At 40.6% G+C, this 20,872-nt stretch overlaps 1 protein-coding gene across 4 annotated transcripts in view; it reads right to left on the bottom strand.

Moving 5' to 3' along the window:
* Positions 1–984: 984 nt before the first annotated feature.
* The window catches only part of shisal1b (shisa like 1b), a 38,412-nt gene continuing 18,524 nt past the window's right edge, over positions 985–20,872 (bottom strand). For 3 of the 4 annotated variants that reach the window (XM_085412696.1, XM_085412695.1, XM_085412697.1), the window contains 2 exons: positions 16,004–16,217; positions 11,514–11,820 (listed from right to left, as the gene is read on the bottom strand). In XM_085412696.1, the coding sequence (XP_085268822.1) occupies positions 11,514–11,820; positions 16,004–16,217 (521 nt within the window). Of the gene's footprint in view, positions 4,157–11,513; positions 11,821–16,003; positions 16,218–20,872 lie in introns of those variants that run through there. The other variant, XM_085412698.1, reaches the window with a different exon arrangement.

Here is a 20,872-nt window from a genome sequence, read left to right as displayed (position 1 = left end):
AGTACCACATCACATCAGGCCAGAGTCAAGACTGTTTTCAACAAAACAGAAAACATCACAAAACATTAAAAATGAAAAGAAAAGAGAGGAGAGATTCCTTGTATATGTCTCTTGAGGGAATCCATTTGTGACCCTGCTACTGCTTGTCAGAGGCAAAATGAAGCTTTTTAAAATTCCCTGGGTACGACTACTGTATTACATTATTGGTGATAAGAACAAATGTCCTGTTCCTTATTACAGGTCAAAACACAGCACAGAGCCCTGAAAGCGACATGTTCTCGAATGTATCTGATTTTTTCCCCACTTATCCAGCGTTGGGGACTAATTAAAAATCTCTCCTGCCCTGTTTGCTACTGCTGTTCACACTCTGGGAATAGGAGGGCAGCTCGAGGGAGACAGCAAGAGAGTGTAGTTTTGAACCACTGCTGAGCTCCAGGCCAATTATTTTACTTGGACTCATCCTGCTTCTCTGCTCCTAAAAGCGATGGCACAAGCTTGCTGGGACGCACACACACACACACACACACACACACACACACACACACACACACACACACACACACACACACACACACACACACACACACACACACTTAAACTTTAGCTATTGAAATGGGGATTAACTTGCTCTAACAACTCTACAAATTTGAATATTATTGCTGATAACTGAGGATGACGCTAGCAGGCCCCACTTACAGCACTTGACCACAGTTCTGTTAGGTTCCACTTAAACTTCATGAGACAGAGAGATGGAAAAATGAAGGCAACAGACAAGTCTAATAGCTGGCTTTTTTGTGTTTCTGTTGGTGTGTTTGTGTTGAGTCAGCCAACTCTTAATGATTAACAGTATGTGCTGTTAGCTTTCAGCGCACATGCAAAGTGCTCCATGTATAAGCTCAGCAGCTGCCAGACTACCAGATGCAAGACTGGAACAGACAACCCCCTACCCACACCCCCCCCCCCTACACCCACCAACCCCCCCACTGTACCTACCTTCTGTCCACCTGGTCGTCACACACTGTCACTCATATAAAAACTGGCACCGCTGCAGCTGCTTTGCATGCTTTTCTCCAAACACAAAGGACAGCATTTATGGATAGCCAAGAAAGTCGATCTCAGCAGCTTTGGGTAACAACTTTACCTAAACTCTAAGAGGTAAAACAGTCAACTTTTTCCTAGTCTAATAGCCAGTTGATTTACCATTAATTTTGTAAAAATGACCAAAATTCCCCAGTTTTCATCTTCCTTCCTTCAGTTTCCATCTTCCTGTGATACTTAAATACTGATTGCTAAATTTACTTATTTTTTTCCACTTTTTTCTCTGAAACACAAACCAAGCGATTCATTCATCTGTTGATAAAGCAACAGGCAGATTCATCAATAATTAAATCAAATCTTTAGTTGCAACCACCTCTAAAGCAGTGTAATAATTGTTTCACTTTTTTGTCAATCCAAAATCCCACAAATAGGGGAAATAATTATTTTCTCCTTTCCTGAATTAATTTTTTTCTGAATTTAAAATCCAGAAAAAACCCCCAAATCACATAAAAGTTATAAATATATTTGCATGCCTTTGAGTGAAATAAATGTTTGATCCCACAAATTGGCTGTGTGCCCAGCACACGAGTCCACACAATCAGTTTCTTCCATTTCAACCTCACCGTGACCATAGGTAAGACCAAAGAGATGTCCAAGAATGTCAAGGACGCAATTGTAGATGTGCATGGAACAACATGTCCCTCCATCTCGAGCTCAATGCAAGATCTTGTCTCATGAAGTGAGGATAATCATGTCAAAGGTGGTGAATCAGCCCAAAACTTCCTGGGAGGAGCTTGTTATTGATCTGAAGGCAGTTGAGACCACAATCACCAAAAACACCATTGGTAGCGCGCAGTGCCCGCAAAGTCTCCCTGCTCAAGAAGGCACATGTACAGGTCCGTCTTTGCCAGTGAACATCTAAATGATTCAGAGAAGGCTTGGGAGAAAGTGCTGTGGTCAGATGAAACCAAAATCAAGCTCTTTGGCATCAACTTGACCCCCTGTGTATGTAAGCTGAGTATGACCCAAACATTACCATCCCCACAGTCAAGCACAAAGGTGGAAACATTGTACTTTGGAGCCATCTTTCCACTAAGGGTGTGGGATGACTTCACCACACTGAGGTCAATGGATGCAACAACAACAGTCCACTGGCCACTTAAGAGCCAGAAGATAGGCTGTGGATGGGTCTTCCAGTAACCCAAAACATACTGTACTGCCAAGGCAACAAGAAAAAGCCCCTTAAGGTCGTGGCCTAGCTAATCTCCCGATCTCAATCCTAGAAAATCTGTGGAGGGAGACGAACTTAGAGTTGTGAACTGGCAGCCAAGAAACCTTAAAGGATTTATAGTTTCTGTAAAGAAGAGTGGGCCAGAATCCCTCCTGAGATGTGTGCAAAAGCAAGCACTAAGTCATGTTTCGCACAAATGAAATACTTATTTCACTCAATGAGGTGCAAATCAATTTATAACTTTTATTTAATGTGTCTTTGTTTTATGGATTTTTGGTTGAGATTCTGTTAAAATGAAACTACTATAAAAATTAGAAACTGTTCATTTCAGCAGGGGATCAAATAATTATTTCCCCACAACATTCGCCAAATCACTGGTTTTAGATCTGAGGGATAAATAAAACAAAGATTTAAATAAATAAATACCATACTGGTGGCGGTTTGAAATAATAATTGACAGTTTTTGCTATGAAATACACTGAGCGTTAACGTAAAAAGTGTGCAAGAGTTTCTTTTAGTAAGAGATAATCATGTCTTTTTTCTTAAAGAGCTGACAAAAAAAAGAGTTCATTATCCAGAAAGAGTATATCTCCATTTAACTGACATCACCGTCTTATTAAATGCAAACTGAGCCAAAAATTCTGTGATACACCTCAGTGATTACCCATTGCTCATTTAGCTGACTCTGATTTTTACATACCATGTGATCCTCTGGTTAAGCTTCTGTACATTATTGCTGACAGTGAAAGGGGTTTACTGATATTTCTTTTGGAAACATTTTCTGTTATGGCTAGTTACTTACAGTTGCCTGTTACCCATGTGGAATTTGGAGCACTTCGTATAAAGAGACTAATGGATATTATTTTGCGTCATATTGCTAATGAAGCTGATCTCAGGCAGCCCTAATAACGAGGAAGGTCAAATAGGTCAGTGGGTGATGTTATAGAAAACTGTCACAAACTTGTAATTTGATAAGTAAGGGTTTCACTCAGGTCTTTAGGCTCTTTGCCAAGGGATACGGATATGTGTAAATTAGCATAAAGACTGTGGCTGTTATGAAGGCATCCCTGATCCTCATTAATGCTTGTGTGAAGATGGAAAACCCTCATGTTTTGAAGTTTTAGCAGTTTATTTTTATGGCCTTACGTCCTTTTCCGACACTGTTTCAAGAAATCGCTTGTTTTGCAGAAAGGAGACCAAAAACATTTTGTATAAGATGTTTGTTTTTCATCGTGGCTGCAGAGGCATTTTTTCTGGTTTCAGTAGGTAACAAAAACATTCTACTCTAAGTGAGATGCTCAGCATCAACCTAAGCCATTACATAATCAGATTGTTAGCCACTCATATATTTTCTCTGACTACTTCACATAAATAAATCACCAAATAGATAACCCACAACTGTGTCTAACTGCTACTGAACACAAAGTGACACAGCAGTTTAATAAACATGTTATATCTAGAAATAAGCTTTTTTTTCTTATTTTTTTTCTTTAAATAGGCAAGCTTTCTCACTTGCGAGTACAGTTTATCCAGTTCATCTTGGATTTGTTTGGGGTACTCCAGGCCTTGGCAGATACTTTAGGGAATCAGTTAAACCCTATAAGCAGATAAATGCATCCATCTCTCCCTTCTGTAGAAGCAGCGATACATTCGTCTGTGTGGCTTTCCAGGCTTTCTTCAGCTGTTTCGCCTGATTCTGTTAGTCTGTGGGTATTTTGTGCTCATTAGAAAGGGGACAGTAGTCACTTCTAGCTACTACAGTATGGCTAGCCCACCAGTGATGCTGTGTTTGTGGTCCAGAGAGGGGTGACTGGGGAACATCTCCTCTGTACCATGTAAGGAAACCAGGTGTTGCTACTCTTCTGTTCATCCACTCACAGCATCATTCTGCCAGAAGGGAAAAAAAGACAAAGCATCAGGGTTCATTCTTAAGCTTGTAATATGTTTTCTGAATTTTCTGAAGCTTTCAACCGTATATTAACTTTTGTGTGGTAAGCCTCAAACTAAGTCCTTTGGCCATTATCAACATGGTGTTTTCAAACAGGATGTGATAAGGAGATCTGAAACCAAAGGAAACTGCATACTAGCAGTTTTAGATAGCGACTTGTCTGACACGAGAGATACCTGCAAAAAGATCATGTCGCATTAGCCTCCTTTTTATTCTAAATCGCAGTATTTACAGTATTTTTAGTCACTTAAAACTTCTGGTCAATGCCGTAAACTGAGTTCAGTTAGCATTTTCCCATAGAGTTCTCCATAACCGGGCAAATTTTGGAAACCAGCCCTCTGCTGGCCTTTACAATAAAATGCAGGTTAAAGGCGCTTCCACACTGGCTTTGCATTTCACACTAGACAGCTGTGCCCATCTTTTATACACTGTCTATGAAATCAAAAGAGCGGTAGGATCATTTTCTCAGCCTTTTTTCTTCCCAGCACCCTGCTGGCCATTAGAAAGGATTCAGTACACTCCCGTGCTGGCTTCAGTTTTCAGACCTGAAAGAGCAGTGCCAGTCACAACACCACCAAACACAATCTAAGGCAGTTTCATACAGAATGTCTGTTGGTGCTGGATGATGTAACCACATCTAGCTTTCCATTGGCTGTGGTTTCCAGTTTTCATTGTACTGGTTAAGTGGCTAGACACTGACTGAATGCCAGAGGAACATAACTCTAACTGTCTGGGAAACAGAGGTCATCTCAGGACTAAAACCTGGCTTTAGGAGAAAACAGAGAAAAGCACTGATTTTAAATATCAGCTATTATCCACCTGTTATCACATGACTAAATTTACATACTCAGGTCACGTGGTAACAACCAGACTTTATCCTTGGTAACTCTCACACGACACCCACTGATGAAGGCCAAGAGATGATTTAAAACAATGGAAAAACTAGCGAGTGAAGAAGATGGTATTTAGGATAGCAAACATGCTTACATATTTTAAAGATCTCATAGAACTGGAGCCCACAGAATAAAAAAATGGTTGATACTTTGTGGATATATTGTTGCTTTATCCTCTCCAAAAAGCCAATTTATAGCCCAGAGTGCACATGTCTGTATCATCAAATTCCAGAGTAGCCACAAAAGTTGTTTGGGAAAAACTGGCAGGATCCCGGACAACAGAGACTCAAAACTTAATACTTTTAGCTTCATGGATAAAATTGCCTCAGTGTGTGCTCTGTGTTTCATGGTCCACACTGATCTTTATATAACAACATATTGGCTTGAAAATGAGCTCAAGGCCAGAAAACACAAAAACTAATAAAATGGGCCAGCTCTGCTTTTCAAAAAGCAGCCAGCTTCACAGGAATATTTTACAAGTCTGTAATTCTTGTTAAGACTCCCATCACAGCTCTATGAATCACATCCACCAACTGAAAATAATTTCTGCTGCCCAAACAATACGACTGCACTTTAATGGGAAAAGAAAAATTTCCACTTTCCACACCTTAGCAGTGATTTACCCTCCATCCTTGTAGGGACACAGAAATATTCTTTTATCAACAGTGTGACACAGAGTGCTTTTGGTTCTTGAAGGATACTTGACTGCACTTTAGAGAAAATGCAAAGTAAATGTGTGAAAACACGTCTAATAAAAGATCACAAACATAAGCACAAAAATAAACACAGAAAGTTGCACCAACCCCATCTTGCTTTTGGCAGTGCCAGACGTCACTGCACGACTTTCAAAGAGCTAAACCTGCTCTTCTTCTCTTTTAGCAGAACTGTCTGTGCGTCTGGCTGTCTTTGTAGCATCTATGATGTTAATTAACTCACACCACATGGAGTGTGTTGCTTTAATTGGACAAGGTCTTGGCATGCTGCTCTGTGGACAGACAGGCCAGGAATAATTTCATAATGTACAATTACATTATTACCTCAGAAAAAGGGAACCAGTGAGTTCAAAGATGGATGTGAATATTCAGGAGACAGAGGTAGGCTTTGATCACACTGACAGAAAAAAAAAAAGGGAAAAAATGTGAAATTCTGTTTTAGCCTTCTGGGTCTATCTGAGTGTCCTGTGCAGGCAGCACAGCAGGCGTTTAAGTGCAGGTGTCGGGCATGCCTACCTGTGACCGATCTGATGTAACAGACAGACTGCTCGAGTGGCGGAGGTGGCGTTTACTAGACTGGGCTATAACGCTGAGTCACTGGTGACTGACTGTAAGAAGCAGTGTTACAAAGGCTGGTGAGTCAACTATATATTGAATAGGCTGACAGATGCCACCTCACCTAGACCACTCTACCCATGGCTAAGCTCAGCTGGCCCAGTAAGCTACCAGCCTTGAGTGAGTGGGAGGTTGCTGGCATGAGGTGCTGCTCTAAGTCGGTGCCAAGTGATTCATCGGCCACCAGGGGAATCTGTGTGACGTGTTCTGCTCAAGTGAAGTGGTGTCATTTGATGTTGCTCAACACCTCATTTCTCCCGCTTTAATCTATGACTTCTCGCTGATGCTCAGCATATATTAACCAGAGTTGAGTTATGTATTTTTAATTTTACCACCAAACACGAGCAAAAAAAAAGTAATAAAAAATCTGCTTTTTTTGCCTTCCCCAGATTGCACACTTATTTTTGCTGGGTAAGTCTTAATCAGCGCTGACTGAAGGCAAACTAAATCTATCTAACATATGCAGTAAAAAATGCCAGACTGAATGACAGGAGCAGATCACATTTGTTCCAATTATGAAGTGGGGAGCGTCAAAGTGAGTACACTACACAAGGAATGTAAAATAAGTGATGATATAGAAAATTCTCACTGCCACTTCTTTTAAATCTGCCTTCTAGTGTCATGATGCTGCTCAGTACCACTAACTGCAAGGAGGTGGACAAGCAGGCAAAAGGGGGATGTGCAGATACTGGGAAGCCAGCCAAAGCTTTAATGTCCTAATAGCTGCGGGTGGACAACCAAGCAGGGCTCTAATGCTGCTGAACTTCCTGGAAGGTTTCAGTGCTTTTAAAGGGCTACATGAGAGCCCTGCTAAGATGAGTGACGCCAAAATGTTTTTCTGTGGCAATGTGATATCTTAATGGGTTCCCAGTAGTTTTTGTGCTACCACATCCTGGTCATATGAGCTCAAGAGCTACTTGATCTATGTCATCCAGGACACATTAACCGTCTCAGGCTCAAATTAAACTTTTTGTTGCTAATGCACAACCAAGTCCTGCAGTGGTACTTCTGAGTAAAAAATTAAAATATGCATGTGGGGTAATCAGGTTGTTAGTTTTTAACTGTTACAAATCTGCAACGCCTGCCTTGAGAGGGTTAATGTGAATGGATTTTAAACTGGATACTGAGTGCTAAATGGGAAAATCATTACCGCTATCTGGTAGCACATCTGTATGGTAAACATAAGACTACACCTTTATAGTTTAACCAAGCATAAAGAAAGGAAATGGGGAAAAAATGTTTCCCTGCCCAGATTATAAGTAGATGAGATAAGTAGATGATTTTTGTGCTCCAAGAGTTGTCAATGCTTCCTTCAGTTTTAAACAGCTCCATGTGATCATCTGCTGAGCCAGCTATGATAATTTAACCTCTATCGCCTGATGGTTTTAACTCATTCCACGACCACTCTGAGGCCTCCAACACCACCACCTTCTCCAGGTTCACGTCCTCGCAGGATGACCCCTCCTCTCAGTGTGAGAGCAGCAGAGTTAAGGATGACTGCTACTACTAAAGCTACTGTTGCAACGTGCATCAAGACAGCCACCATAGTTTAATAGGTCAGTTATGTATTTATTAGGTTGTTATTATTATTATTTTATTACATTTATATGTATATACATATACATTTAACTTTTATAGTATTTTTATTATTTTATTTTAATTAGGTCTAATCATTGTGTATAAAGATTAATCAGGTGACCATTTACGAATCTTATTTATATGTTCCTCTTTGACCTAAACACAAATATTTGAATGATTTTTGTGAAATCATGATTTCATTTTCAGCTCATCCACCCGAAGGACTAATGAGCTGGGAAGACGTCCGTCATCCATCCATCTGTCAATAATCTACAAGAATTGCTGACATTATGAGTGAGGATTTAATCAAACCTATGCACAATGATCACCCTCGAGGTCAGGGTCATATTTGTCATTCTCAGTGGATTTGAATTCTCATTAGTTTGTGCAGTACAGCCAGCCAATGATAGGAAAACTTATCACTGCTTTCTGTATTTCACACATTATAATAACCTGTAAATTACAATGGATCGTGTGCCAGATGAGCTGCATCAGTGATGTTCTAGTTTTTTTCTATTTTTTTCTCATTAGCTGAGCGAGTCCACAATCTTTTAAGTGCAGAAAGACTTCCTTGAACTCCTCTTAATAATCATTAGTTTAGTTCATTTGCAGGGATAAGGCGTCCCCAGGCCAGTAGATATAAGACACATAAAGGTCCAAGCCAAACAGCTCCTACATAAATGTATTTTTTATCAAGCTAATGGACAAACTATAACTGCCCATCCTATTCAACACTAGGATAAGCACTTGAACAAATAGCGTGTAGAAAAACAAAGAGTTTACAATAGTGTTTTTCACAAATCCGTTGTTTCCACTGAGTGACATTACCCTGTGAGTAAACTCTGCTTGGAAACAAACAGTGTGCCCCCCCTGTAATGATAATCCATGACTCCTGGTGTGGCAGGCTGATCATTCGTCTCTCACCTGGATCATACATCGTTAGGTGAAGAAAGAGACAGTTATGTTTTTGTACTTTATTCAAACCGAAGTGAATACGTGAATATGAGATTTTAATAAAGGGCATCCACCGAGGAAAAGTAATAACAGTTTCTCAGGCAGCCCACGCTGAACCCTGAGCAGATCTGCAGCAGCACATACCAGCCTGCTTATGTGCAACGTGGTAAGCAGGATTCCCACACGCTGAGTGCAAAGCTGCGCTCTCTCCCCCTCTCGCTCTCTCTCTTTAAGACCTGACTTGCCATCAGGACCTGCTTTGCTTTGCTGCATGGGTTACCATTTGTGCTGGATTCCAAAGTTGCTGCGCGACTGGGTTGTTTTTAGATGCTGCTGGGCCTGTAATGGGACTTGACCCGATCTCTGGTTGTTTACATTTGGCCAACAGATGTCCAACTAAGTGGACCCAGTTTTCTGAGCCATTACTCTGCATCCTCTCTGGGGATAAAGATCTGTACCCCCGCAAATAAAACCCAGCTAATGACGCACCGTGTGGGCAACGTCAACTGCGGTATACACACAGAGAGAATCGCCCATAACGGTTACTTAACACATTTAGGAAAAAGTGTAAGCGTTATCTGGATTCTCAGAAGTGTTTCATTGTGTGAAACTTTCCCCCTCCCCCCCAAAAAACTATTCTGATCTTGCCCCAGAAACTGCTCATGACTGAATTTATCTCGCAGCATCTGTCACTTTATTATTGATGTCAATGATTATGCAAGAACATATTTAGCTCATGGTAAATTTTGTCCTGTTTGTAAAAAATGCGGTTACATTTTTTTCTTGGTATTTTTAGATAGAGATCTTACAAAAGATGATACCAAAACACTATCAGTCCTAAAGCAGTTCCCATTACTCATCACAATGAATTACTATGAACTTATCTTGCTCTCATTTTCCGAGCCCACTTAGTTAATGAGCAGTTTGCTGCTATTTCAAACACCTTTTTTTTTTTTAAATCGACTTCCTCTGCCTTAATGCTGGCTTCTCGCCAGTGCAGGTCAACCTCACTAGTCAAGGATTGATGAGTCCTATCATACTGAACTGACTTCACGTCTAATGAGGAGGCTCCGCGGATATGTTCAGTCTTAGTTAACCACGTTTATACCAGCAGAGCAGCCCCAGGATCCCTCTGCAGCATCTCAGCTCGTCTATCTATGGCTTCTACAGTCCACAGTGCTTCTTAAAGCCATTTGTCAAAACTCTACCCACATTAAATTATCATGACCCGAGAGAGATGTCTACCTCTAGGAAGAGACTGAGCCACAATCAGAGACAGATAGGGTGCACGGTGTCTGGAGACGCGCAACCGGATGAAAAATCGACTGCACAAAAATGTACGGTTGTTCAGGCTGCGCTCTGCGATTGTGCAGCTATATTCTGAAAGTTTAAACAATGTCTGGCAGAAGAAGAAAGGTTCCCCGCAGCTATGGCGTGTTACAGGTCACTCCTGGCATCATAAATCATCGCGTATGTTCTAACAGCAGTCACATGCAGCCTAACACACCTTCAGACGCCTGTGACTGCTCTCAGCGGTAATAAAAAAGATACGCTGAACACATAGCAGATGGTGTTTTGCCGCAGAAACTCCACAAATGATTTCTAATGCGACTCACAGTCGACTCATTCAAGTTAAATATGAGCTAGGAGCCCCAGGCGGGCACTGCAGCTTTCACATTATCCTGTTCTTTTCTATTCATTAATAATGATAGCTCCCTAATGAGTTGGTCAGACTTAAAACCAAGAAATATCTCTCACCCAAATTCCTCCTATAAAATAAAAGAAAAAAAGGTTTATGTTGACACAGAGTGCAGCTATTTTGAGATGAACGACGCATACAGATCAGACGCTTTGCAGAAAATGATTCACTGCTGGGCAGAAGGGAGTGGAGCTCTAAAAGTTCTGTTGAAGTCTGTAACCCAGTGAATTGACAGTTGGTAATACCACTGGTCGGATCTAATCGCGAGTGTGCTATCTATATCTTTGTGTTTACAGTGCGCCCCTAACGAGCGACTCTAGGAAATTAGGATCCGGAATGTTTGAGCTTCCTTGCTGCTGGCTTTCGGGAAAGTATGCTAAAAATGTTTTAATTTGTCCTGCTAGACACAGTTTCCTTGCCATGTTGCTGTCTGCAAACAAAACAATGAGCACAAAAGAAAACACGCAGACAAGAAAATGAGAGGCAGAATTAAAGGAACGATTTTTTAAAGGGTCGGCCGACTTTGGTTCTTAGCATCTGTAGCTATTAATGCTTTATTTTGTCAAACAAGCAAGAGGGTCTCTACTGCATATTTGCTTATCAGAGCAGAACAAGTTATTTTGTATAATAGGCAACAAATGGTTACGTAACACTTCCTACTCTATGGCGTCAAATGAGGGTATCACTGTTTCTGAACTTCTGTGGTATAAATATTGAATTTTTCACTACTTGTAATTCTGTTTTTCTCTTTTGACCGGAGACAGATAATTTTAGTAGTTGCAGAAATGCATCTGTCTATGTCCATGGCATCGAAGTTGACAGCTGTCATGTGACGGGCAGTGACTCACCATGCGGTGGATGTGTTGTAGGGCAGGAGCGTAGGGCTGTGGCTCTCCCCTCTGAGGCTGTGTCTGGGCTGGAAGTGGGTGGGGACCATGGGCTGCGCTTGAGCCTGGGCTTCGCTCTCCTCCGGCATGGACCTGTGCCACTGACTCCGAGCCTTCTTCAGCCAGCGTCCTCCAAGACCCCATTTCTCCAGGTAGATCCGGCACAGCTCGTAGTTTATGGCTGAGTAGTAGAGAAAGTCCAGAGCCAGCAGCACCATCACAAAGAAGCCGTAGATCCACACACCGACCAGGGCTGTATAATTACTGCAAGAGACGCAGACTGGGAGAATTAATGCTGGATAATCTGAAAAAGATGATGATAAACACTTTTCATATCCTCAGAACCATCATCTAGTTACCCTTACACTGGGCTTAAATCCCAAAAGCAACGATAGTGCCTGCCAGGTGTGAATGTTTGCTGTTTATGTGGCAAGACCAAGACATTTATCAAGTCCTCCCTTGATAAAAACTTAAAAAAATAAATATAGGGGGGGGGGAAAAAAACACCATCTGTTCCATTTACTGCTTCTTAAATACTGCTTCCTAAATTGGACAAAGAATTTCATTAGCACAAGAGAGTTTTATACGTCTCGTTTTGGCTCTTACATAGTTTTCTCTAAAAATCAGCGCTCTTATTTTTCCACCTCTCATAAATTTTCTTCATGTATTACATGATCCAGCTGGATTTATGTGGGGTGCATTTGAACTTTTTGTTTTAGTCCACCCACATCCATAAAGTATAACAAGGTGAATGAGCAGAAAGGGCTTCAGAAAATAGCTTCCTGAGAGGTTGGGAAAGCAAAATTTACACACATACACAAAAAAATAAAAATAATCTTGTGGTGTCACATTGCTGCTTAAATGCTCAGGGCATGTAGGGTGGAAATATTACACATGTTCACGCACTGAATAAATATTCTGACTCTGAGAGGCAGAGATGACACAGGGTGTTACTTCAAAATAGAGATTTATTTGGAGTGAAACCATTCTTTTAGTTATGCCTTAATATGCAATTAGTGTGACTCCACTGATTAAAGCCCTTAGAAAAAGTGATATTCGAGTGGTTGTAATTCAGTAAATCAACTGAATCCGCTTCTGTCTGGAAACGATGCAGCCTTAGGGGTGTTTATCTGAATAAACTGCTTTAAAACAAACACCGAAGCTGCTTGAATGAATACCATGTCAGTAAATGCTTAACTGCATTTACCTTCCCTCACCTCTGCATCAGAGGCATTTACCTGCTATAATTTAGTTTGTATGTGTTCTAACAGACTAAAAATGCAGGGATATATTTGAGTCAGTCTGATCGCAGAGCAAAGAACGCAGATTGTGCACTGTTTTTAGCGAAACTGATCAGAACCGCACCGCTAACACCAACGCCATTCAATATTAATCACAGCTTTCCCAGAGACAGCAGATTGAAAGGATTATCTGTCAAATATATAACAATATTTGATGTTTTCCTGTGAATTTCTTGGACATTTACTCTAAGATGACTTCTCCATATGTTTCAGATCCACGATATTTCAGCTGCTCTGTTACTTTATAGGAGACGGCGCACAACATTGTGACAAAACCCTTGGAGTCAAAATGCCTTTAGTTTGACCTCAAACTCAACTCTAATCCCATTTTAACCATGAAGTGTAAGAAGGGAGCGCAAACAAAACAGTGAAGAAGGCGCAGCAGCGCCTCTTCTTTCTCAGGAGACTGAAAAGATTCGGCATGAGCCCCCGCATCCTCAGGACCTTCTATCGCTGTGCCATTGAGAGCATCCTCACTGGATGCATCACCACCTGGTATGGCAACAGCACCGCCTACAACTGCAAAGCTCTCCAGCGAGTAGTGCGGTGCTCTGAACGGATAATTGGAGGTGAGCTTCCCTCCCTCCAAGACATCTACAGGAAGCGGTGCCTGAGGAAAGCGGGGAGGATCATCAAGGACTCCAGTCACCCCAGCCATAAACTGTTCAGACTGCTTCCATCAGGAAGGAGGTTCTGCAGCATCCGGTCCCGTACCAGCAGACTGAGAGACAGCTTTTTCCACCAGGCCATCAGACTGCTGAACACGTCATAGACACCTCAGCTTCACTACTGGAACTTCAACATTATGCACTCCACACTGTATATAAATGCCACTTGTTTTGCACATATTCAACTCTGTATATTTTATATATTTTATTATTATTATTATTATTATTATTATTATTTTATTTTATTTTTTTACTATTTAATTTGTAAAAATGTGTATACACACACACACACACACACACACACACACACACACACACACGTAGGAAAATATTTAGTATACACATCCAGAAATGCATACACTATTATATATTGTACATATATTTATTAGTTTCAGGTTGGCCATTCTTGTATTTTGCTCGTTTGTGTTGTTGTGTTTGCACATCTCTGTTGCTTGTGGGGCTCGCACACAAGAATTTCACTCGCATGTGCTGTGCCAGTGTGCCTGCACATGTGATGTGACAATAAAAAGTGATTTGATTTGATTTGATTTGATTTGAATTATGGCCAGTTTAACTCGCTTGGCCAGCAGTAAATATCAAGCCTGCAGTCTTATTGGCCACTGAGCCAAGATAAAAGAGAGGCCCAACAGGCCATCTGACACTAAAAATGAAATATCATGACCTGCTGCAGGGCACTGTGTACCGTTTGAGACAGAGGCATGCTGGGAGGGCATTAGTACAAAGAGCTGTGGTTTTGTCACCCAAGCCTCCCACTGGGTGCTCCCACAGAAGAAGAGGGACATTTTTCTGTGTCCTTCACTCAGTTTAAATCTGCTTATACTCCACGCCATAAGCACTTCTTTCAGTTTAGTTGTCCTCTGTGAGAAATCTGTCATATCTTGGCATGTGTGCAGTTTTTTTTAATAATGCCACACTGATACAGCTCTGCAATTTTACACAGACTTTTACTTTGAAACAGTCTAGGACTTTATAGACTCTATATGCTTAATAGCCAGCACTTAACCCCCGGCTTTGCAAAGGGTTTCATGTGGAGGCGTCATACTCAAAACACATAGGCTGCTTTTAGCATCTGCTCTCCTCTGTGGTGGTATTGAATACCGCTTCAGGTGTAGGTCAGTGTCAACAAGGTCTCTGAGCACGATACCATCAAGAAGGTCTGGAGACCAAAACAAGCTGGTTTCATATGATCTGAGATAAATTTATCTGTCGCTGTAGCAACTCACATACAGCTCTCCCAAGATTCAGCGAAGCCAGTTTTCACTAATTAACTGTGACATGCAGGTTATCTTTTGGTATTGTTTGTTTCGTTTTAGCAGGATACTACTTAATGGTGTGGGTATTTTTTTTTTAATAGTTTGATTTGTATTGGTTTTTATTAACTCTCCTCTCTCGATTCGGGTTGGTGGATGATGGTGTTTTCATGAAGTACACATGAGGATACTCCACCTGACTTTCATTTTTCAGTCAGGTGATTGGGCTGTACCACTGAGGATAGAAGGAGGAATGGGATGATTTCTGTCTTGGGCTTTTGTTGAAATGCTTTTGTTATTATTTAAATGTCTGTTATAGTATTAGGATACTCATGCTATTTATTGTAGGAGTTTTTTTCTGTGAATAAATTGTAAATATCTCTAGGTTTGACCCCCATGATTACAGCGGAAAGAAAGTATAAGTTAGGGTTATTCAGGGTTGTTGGGGGATTTGATTTTTGTGGACTGGAGTCACTGTTAGGTTCTCTAATGTCCCTCTGTTTGTAAAGTTTTTGGTAAAAAAATCAGTCAGAGCTCTGCTCTTGCACTTGATATAATCTCCATACACTTCAAACAATGTAGTTACTGCCCTGAAAAAGGATTGTTTTCCCCATAAAACCCTACAAGTGTGTTTCATGTTTTAAATACAGTCAGCCGAGGGTATGTGAGACATGTTTAAAATATTTTAAAACCCTCACAGCCTGAATTAAAATTCTGCACATTAAGCTAGCTAAGACTTGCAATTTTTTTCTTTGCAAATGCAACTTTTGCCTGAAGTTCACGTTTACTACTACCACAGGTCCTATTGGGCAATTATATTGCCTGATAGCGAACAGCGTGACAAAACTTATAATGATAACAAAAACACACACACACCTAAAACAAGAGGTTTAGAAACAGACTCTGATGGAAATATGTATAAAACTCCATGTATTTAGTCCTTGTCCATATGTGTCTTGTGCAGCCCATTTCTCATCAGTATGCCATGATTCTCAATATTTGACTTTGTTAAGATGGGCAATGTTCGAACTGGTAACCCTTGAGTAGCATTGGGCATCTAGGCCTGAAGATGCTAACTGTGATGTTTTATTTAATCTCTTTTCTAAACCAAGAAAAAAAGGAAAAATATGACAGTGCAGATTTTTGTCTCAGAAGATTCACAGTGAAAATCCATTTGACTCAAATGGCATCTTAAACGATTACTCACTTGTGTGCATAACCATCAGGGGTGGTGGTGAGGTTGACCTGCATGACCAACTGGAACTCAGTCTCGTTGCAGCAGTACTTGAAGGCGGTGTTGTTGTGGTGGCAGCAGAACATATAGGTCTTGTTGTCTGAGAGGCGTGGGCAGTGAAAGCCAAAGTGGTACCGCCCTTTGTGGTCAGAGTAAGGTTCACACACTCGGTAATGAGCAGAGAGGGCTGCAGTGGTGGGAAACAGGGGGAGAGAAGAAAAAAAAAGAAACCGTAGATGTAATATTTAGGAGCTAAACAAAGGACTCATGACCTTTGAGGCAGAATTTGTGTTTGTCTCCCAGTTCTGAAAATGACAACAACTCTCCAGGAAGCACCTTTCAACCTACAGCATCCAAACTGCAAAAACATAATCGTGAATGCTTGTTTTCTTTGGAGGCCTCTGAAGATACACGAGTGGATTGAATTCGGTTAATACCTCTGGCGAAGGACAAGCAACACAAAACATGGTGTACTTGCAAAAATAATCAGAGAGTAGATATTAAATTATGCATGCAGGCACATGATGGCAAAAGCAGTCATTTTTATTCTTGAAGGAACACAGAGACTATCAAACTGATTAGCTAATCATTCAAACCAGACGGCATCGTCTTATTTTCTTCATGTCGTCACGCCATCCAGAGATTTCATAGGAGCTTACTGAAGTATGAGCTGGAAGTTATGGAACCTAATGGCACTTGTTGCAGTAGTGGATTCTGACACATCAGTGGGTAAACTAGAAAATGTGTAGGTGGTGGTGGCAGACTCGCAGCTTGATTTCTTGTCTTTACCTACAAGTTTCTTGAGGCCACAGAGTTTAGTCTCTGACGGCCCGCTTACTTTTATCATCACGTCTAAACCCAAAGTTTTCCCCAAGAGGGATAGCGGCGTTTTTCTTGTTACTAGTCCAACAAGCAAGTTCTCTGCTTGTTTCACAGAAGAGGCTGATGTCAGGTGGCACATGCTATTACAATTTAGCCTGAATACAGCATTACTCTACCGGTTTAATAAGAGAGATCTGAGTGTGCCAGGTGTGCTCCGGTATACTGGACATCTTTGATAACACCCAAGCGTGATACAAACATAAGGGTGGCTTCTGTGCGTTTGTATGGAAACAACAAACATACTTCTCAGATTACTTGACAAAATGAGTATATAGCACGCTGCTTCCCCTAGGCTGACCGCCTCGCTTCATCCTCCCTCCAAAAGAAGGATCCCCTCTGTTTTTTGTGATTGTGTGTCTGAGTGTTTTTCTATTTTGTCATTCTATTTATAGGTGAACAAAGAGTTTCACTGTGAACCTGGTGCCACCTAACTATATGGTTTTAAACACTGTTGTTTAATCTTGGACCGGTTTCACTTTTATTTAACTCACAGTACAGTATCATAGGTTGTGTTTTTTTAATGCAGTTTTTGTTCTGCACATACACAATACATGACTTAAAAAAAGAATTTCAGTAAAATGGGGTAAATTTCAGAAATCTGAACAGAAATTAATCAAAGCCAAAGTCATCCTGAAAAGTATAACCAGTCATTTGGGCAGATGAAGCCATACGGGTGGAAACAGTCAGTTCTTTATGCAGCTTCATGCAGTCCTCTGGCTTATTTGCATTCAGCCAGAACTACGCTTACGAGTCCCTGCAGCTTTAGGGGAAAGTGAATGTGTTACTGTCTCGTGGGGGGAAATAATAATGTTTCCAAGATGGATTCTGGCAACCAGTAAGGATCAAGTAAAAGAAAAAAATCACAAGAATTGCAAACCAAACTCTAATAATAATAAATAACCTATCTATTTATAAAGCTGATAATCATGCCTGTTTGACATATTCATTGTTTCACAGCCATTTAAAACAGCCTATGACCTGTCCAAAACTATACATAAAGTTCTCAAAATGCCTATAAGCACTGGAAGCCAGAATAGTGACAAATATACAGAATGCACTGAAGCATGCATCATCGTGCAGTTCACTTTTATATTTCTTTGCAGTCTCCGATAGAGGGATTATGTGACAATGTTTTATGTATCTAACAGGAAATCTATTGTTCATTTCCAGCTCCACAATTTTATTCTGGGACTCTGCTGAAGTAACTGCATATGATTCAAAGTCTAAAATAATTCTTATGGATCTACTGAGACTCAGCAGCACCTTAGTTCATCCTCTGAAACAAGCAATTCTAAAACCATTATTAGTTACAGCCACACTAAAGTGTAAGACGCTTCCTCTGACTGCTAAGAAACCAAATGTTTAAAGGATTACTTGTACAGACACTCACTTTATTATCTTTGATTTTGGTGTTTGTTTCATGTGAGCATCCTCCACAAAATAGGTACAACAGCTTGTATGTAAGCATAGCAGTGTTTTTGTTACTTATCTGCAGGTGAACCAATGAGATTTTAATCTTGTTAATAGCTCTATATGTGGCATTTGCAGGTCCTGTAATTCTGTTTTCACTTCATGAAAGATGCCGCTCCGTGGGACGTGTACCTGATTGATCCTTCTCTTATGCTTTCTTTTTCATCAATAAGCTGCCAGTGCTGTCAGATTTTTAGGCTTCATTGATGTAAAACTGCGTTTTACTGTGATTTAATTCATATCAGCATTTCTGTACTTGCTTGCAGAATCACTCTGGCACCGTGTATTCTTGTTTGGCTTTGATTGATAATTCTCAGCTGAATCACAAATTGAAATGATGTCACTCCATGTGAAGTGCACTGAGCTTAGTTTGATGTTTTTATTGTAGCTTATTTATCCTTCTCATATGTGCTTCCTTTTATGAGCCCAAAAAATATGACTGTGTTGTCAGTTAAAGTGTTTCGGCTGTGATTTAGTTCAAGGTCCACTTGTGCAGGCAGTGTGATAGAAGTCTTTCACTCATCTCAGGCCAAGACAGATCAGCATTTGAAAGAGACCTCTTTCAGGTTATAATGAGCTTGCTGGCCATCTTCGCTTCAGCGATGCTAATTTCAGCAGGAGAGGCTGTAAAATGAAACACTACTGAAGGGCACGGTAGAATTAAAAGTCAAGGATGGCTTCTTCAGCAGTGAAAGGAAGCTCTTCATTTGACCCTTGCGTTGACAATACAAGTCGGTTAATCCATGAAAAAGTTCTGCAGTATGCTCATGTTTTTATGCCCTTTAAAAGAAGAGGGTCAGCGGCTGAGGGTTAGTAACCTGGTAATAAAGAAACAGAGGCCCTTCACACTGTAAGTGGAGTATAAAATTCTCTAATGATGCACAACTGGAAACAGACAAGTTCATCGGCAGTCTCTGGCTTCTCAAATGAACAACAGCTGCTTCTGGAAGCGATACCGTTGTAAACACACCCACCTGCTTAATTTCATTAACACCTCTTGAAGTTTAGGATACAGTTAACAGCTTGGCTCCTGAACTACAGTTTGTTTACTGCCTGTGGTCTGAAAACGGCTGTGGATCTCTCTCTCTCTCAGCAGTGCAAACACACAACATCAAAACATCAGTCAGTGCTCACCCATCACTTTTTTTTATCCATAACTGCGCTCGCATCTGCAGTTTGTCTTTGTTCTGAAACATAAAGGTTTCATTCGGTGATCCTCGACAAAGAAGACAAAATGATTTTTGCTCACGAGTAACCCATTCACTCAGATCTTTGGTAAGCTGTAAATGTAATGTGCGCATCCTTTTTCTTTAGCTAAGTACAATACACTGTGTGCACCTTCTTGGTGCTATTATCTTTGCCTTTGGTTAGTTTGTCTGCTATTCACTCACAGTCTGTCCATCTCTGTGTCAGCAGTGTTAAACCAAATCCACAATAGGCTTTTCTACCTCTTCTTAGTCAAGCATGAAAAACAGCTTTGATGAAAAATAAAAAAATAAAAAATAATTTTAAGCTTAATATCAATCTGCCTTTTTTTTTTTTTTAAATAAAATAGTTGCACTTTGATTATCAGGATAATTTGATGATAATGAGTTATTATCAATATTTTCATGATGGTAAATATACTGAGACACAATTACATTTTCAGTTTACAATTTAAAGTTATTCTGTTGTCTAGTCTTTAGTGTTAACTCCAACATCACTGCACCATCGAGAGCATCCTGACCAACTGTATAACAGTTTGGTACGGGAACTGCTCTGCCTCGGACCGGAAGGCGTTGCAGAGGGTTGTGAAAACTGCCCAGCGCATCGCTGGAGCACCACTTCCTGCCATAAAGGACATCTACAGGAAGCGGTGTCTGAAAAGGGCTGGGAAAATCATCAAAGACCCCAGTCACCCATCACATGGACTCTTCACTCTCCTGCCCTCTGGGAGGCGCTACAGGAGCCTCCGGACTAAGACCACCAGGTACTGGAACAGCTTCTTCCCCACAGCTGTCAGACTCCCGAACTCTGCCTCCTGACATCTGACTCACATTAAACACATGGACTGGACATACAAACACCCACAACCACCTACACACACACACACACAATGGACAACTGTACCCTCATACACACAATAATAACATGGACTGAACCACCACTCACAACCACTAGCACTTTATATAGCCTCTGTAGAAATTATCCACATATCTCACTTATCTTAACTGCACTACTGTATAATTCTGTGTAAAAAATCATTCTGTACATACGATAATTTTTAATTCTACAACTTTTTATAACCTGCATAGTTCACATTTCTGTATAACTGCATATCTCATATTTCTGTATATTTTTTATTTCATATTCTGTATAGTTTTTCATATTTATATCCTGTTCATAGCCTGTACATAGCTTGTACTCACTACAGCCTGTACATACTTATAGTTATAACATACCTTCATACCGTGTACATTATAACATACCATAATAGACCCATTTCTGTAA

The sequence above is a fragment of the Rhamphochromis longiceps genome, linkage group LG7 (genome assembly GCF_057381845.1).
Source record: "Rhamphochromis longiceps isolate RC_006_pf linkage group LG7, R_longiceps_female_GT1.1, whole genome shotgun sequence".
NCBI classification, from domain to species: Eukaryota; Metazoa; Chordata; class Actinopteri; order Cichliformes; family Cichlidae; genus Rhamphochromis; species Rhamphochromis longiceps.
The sequence above is the reverse complement of the archived record's forward strand: the minus strand, read 5'-3'. Positions and strand labels throughout refer to the sequence as shown.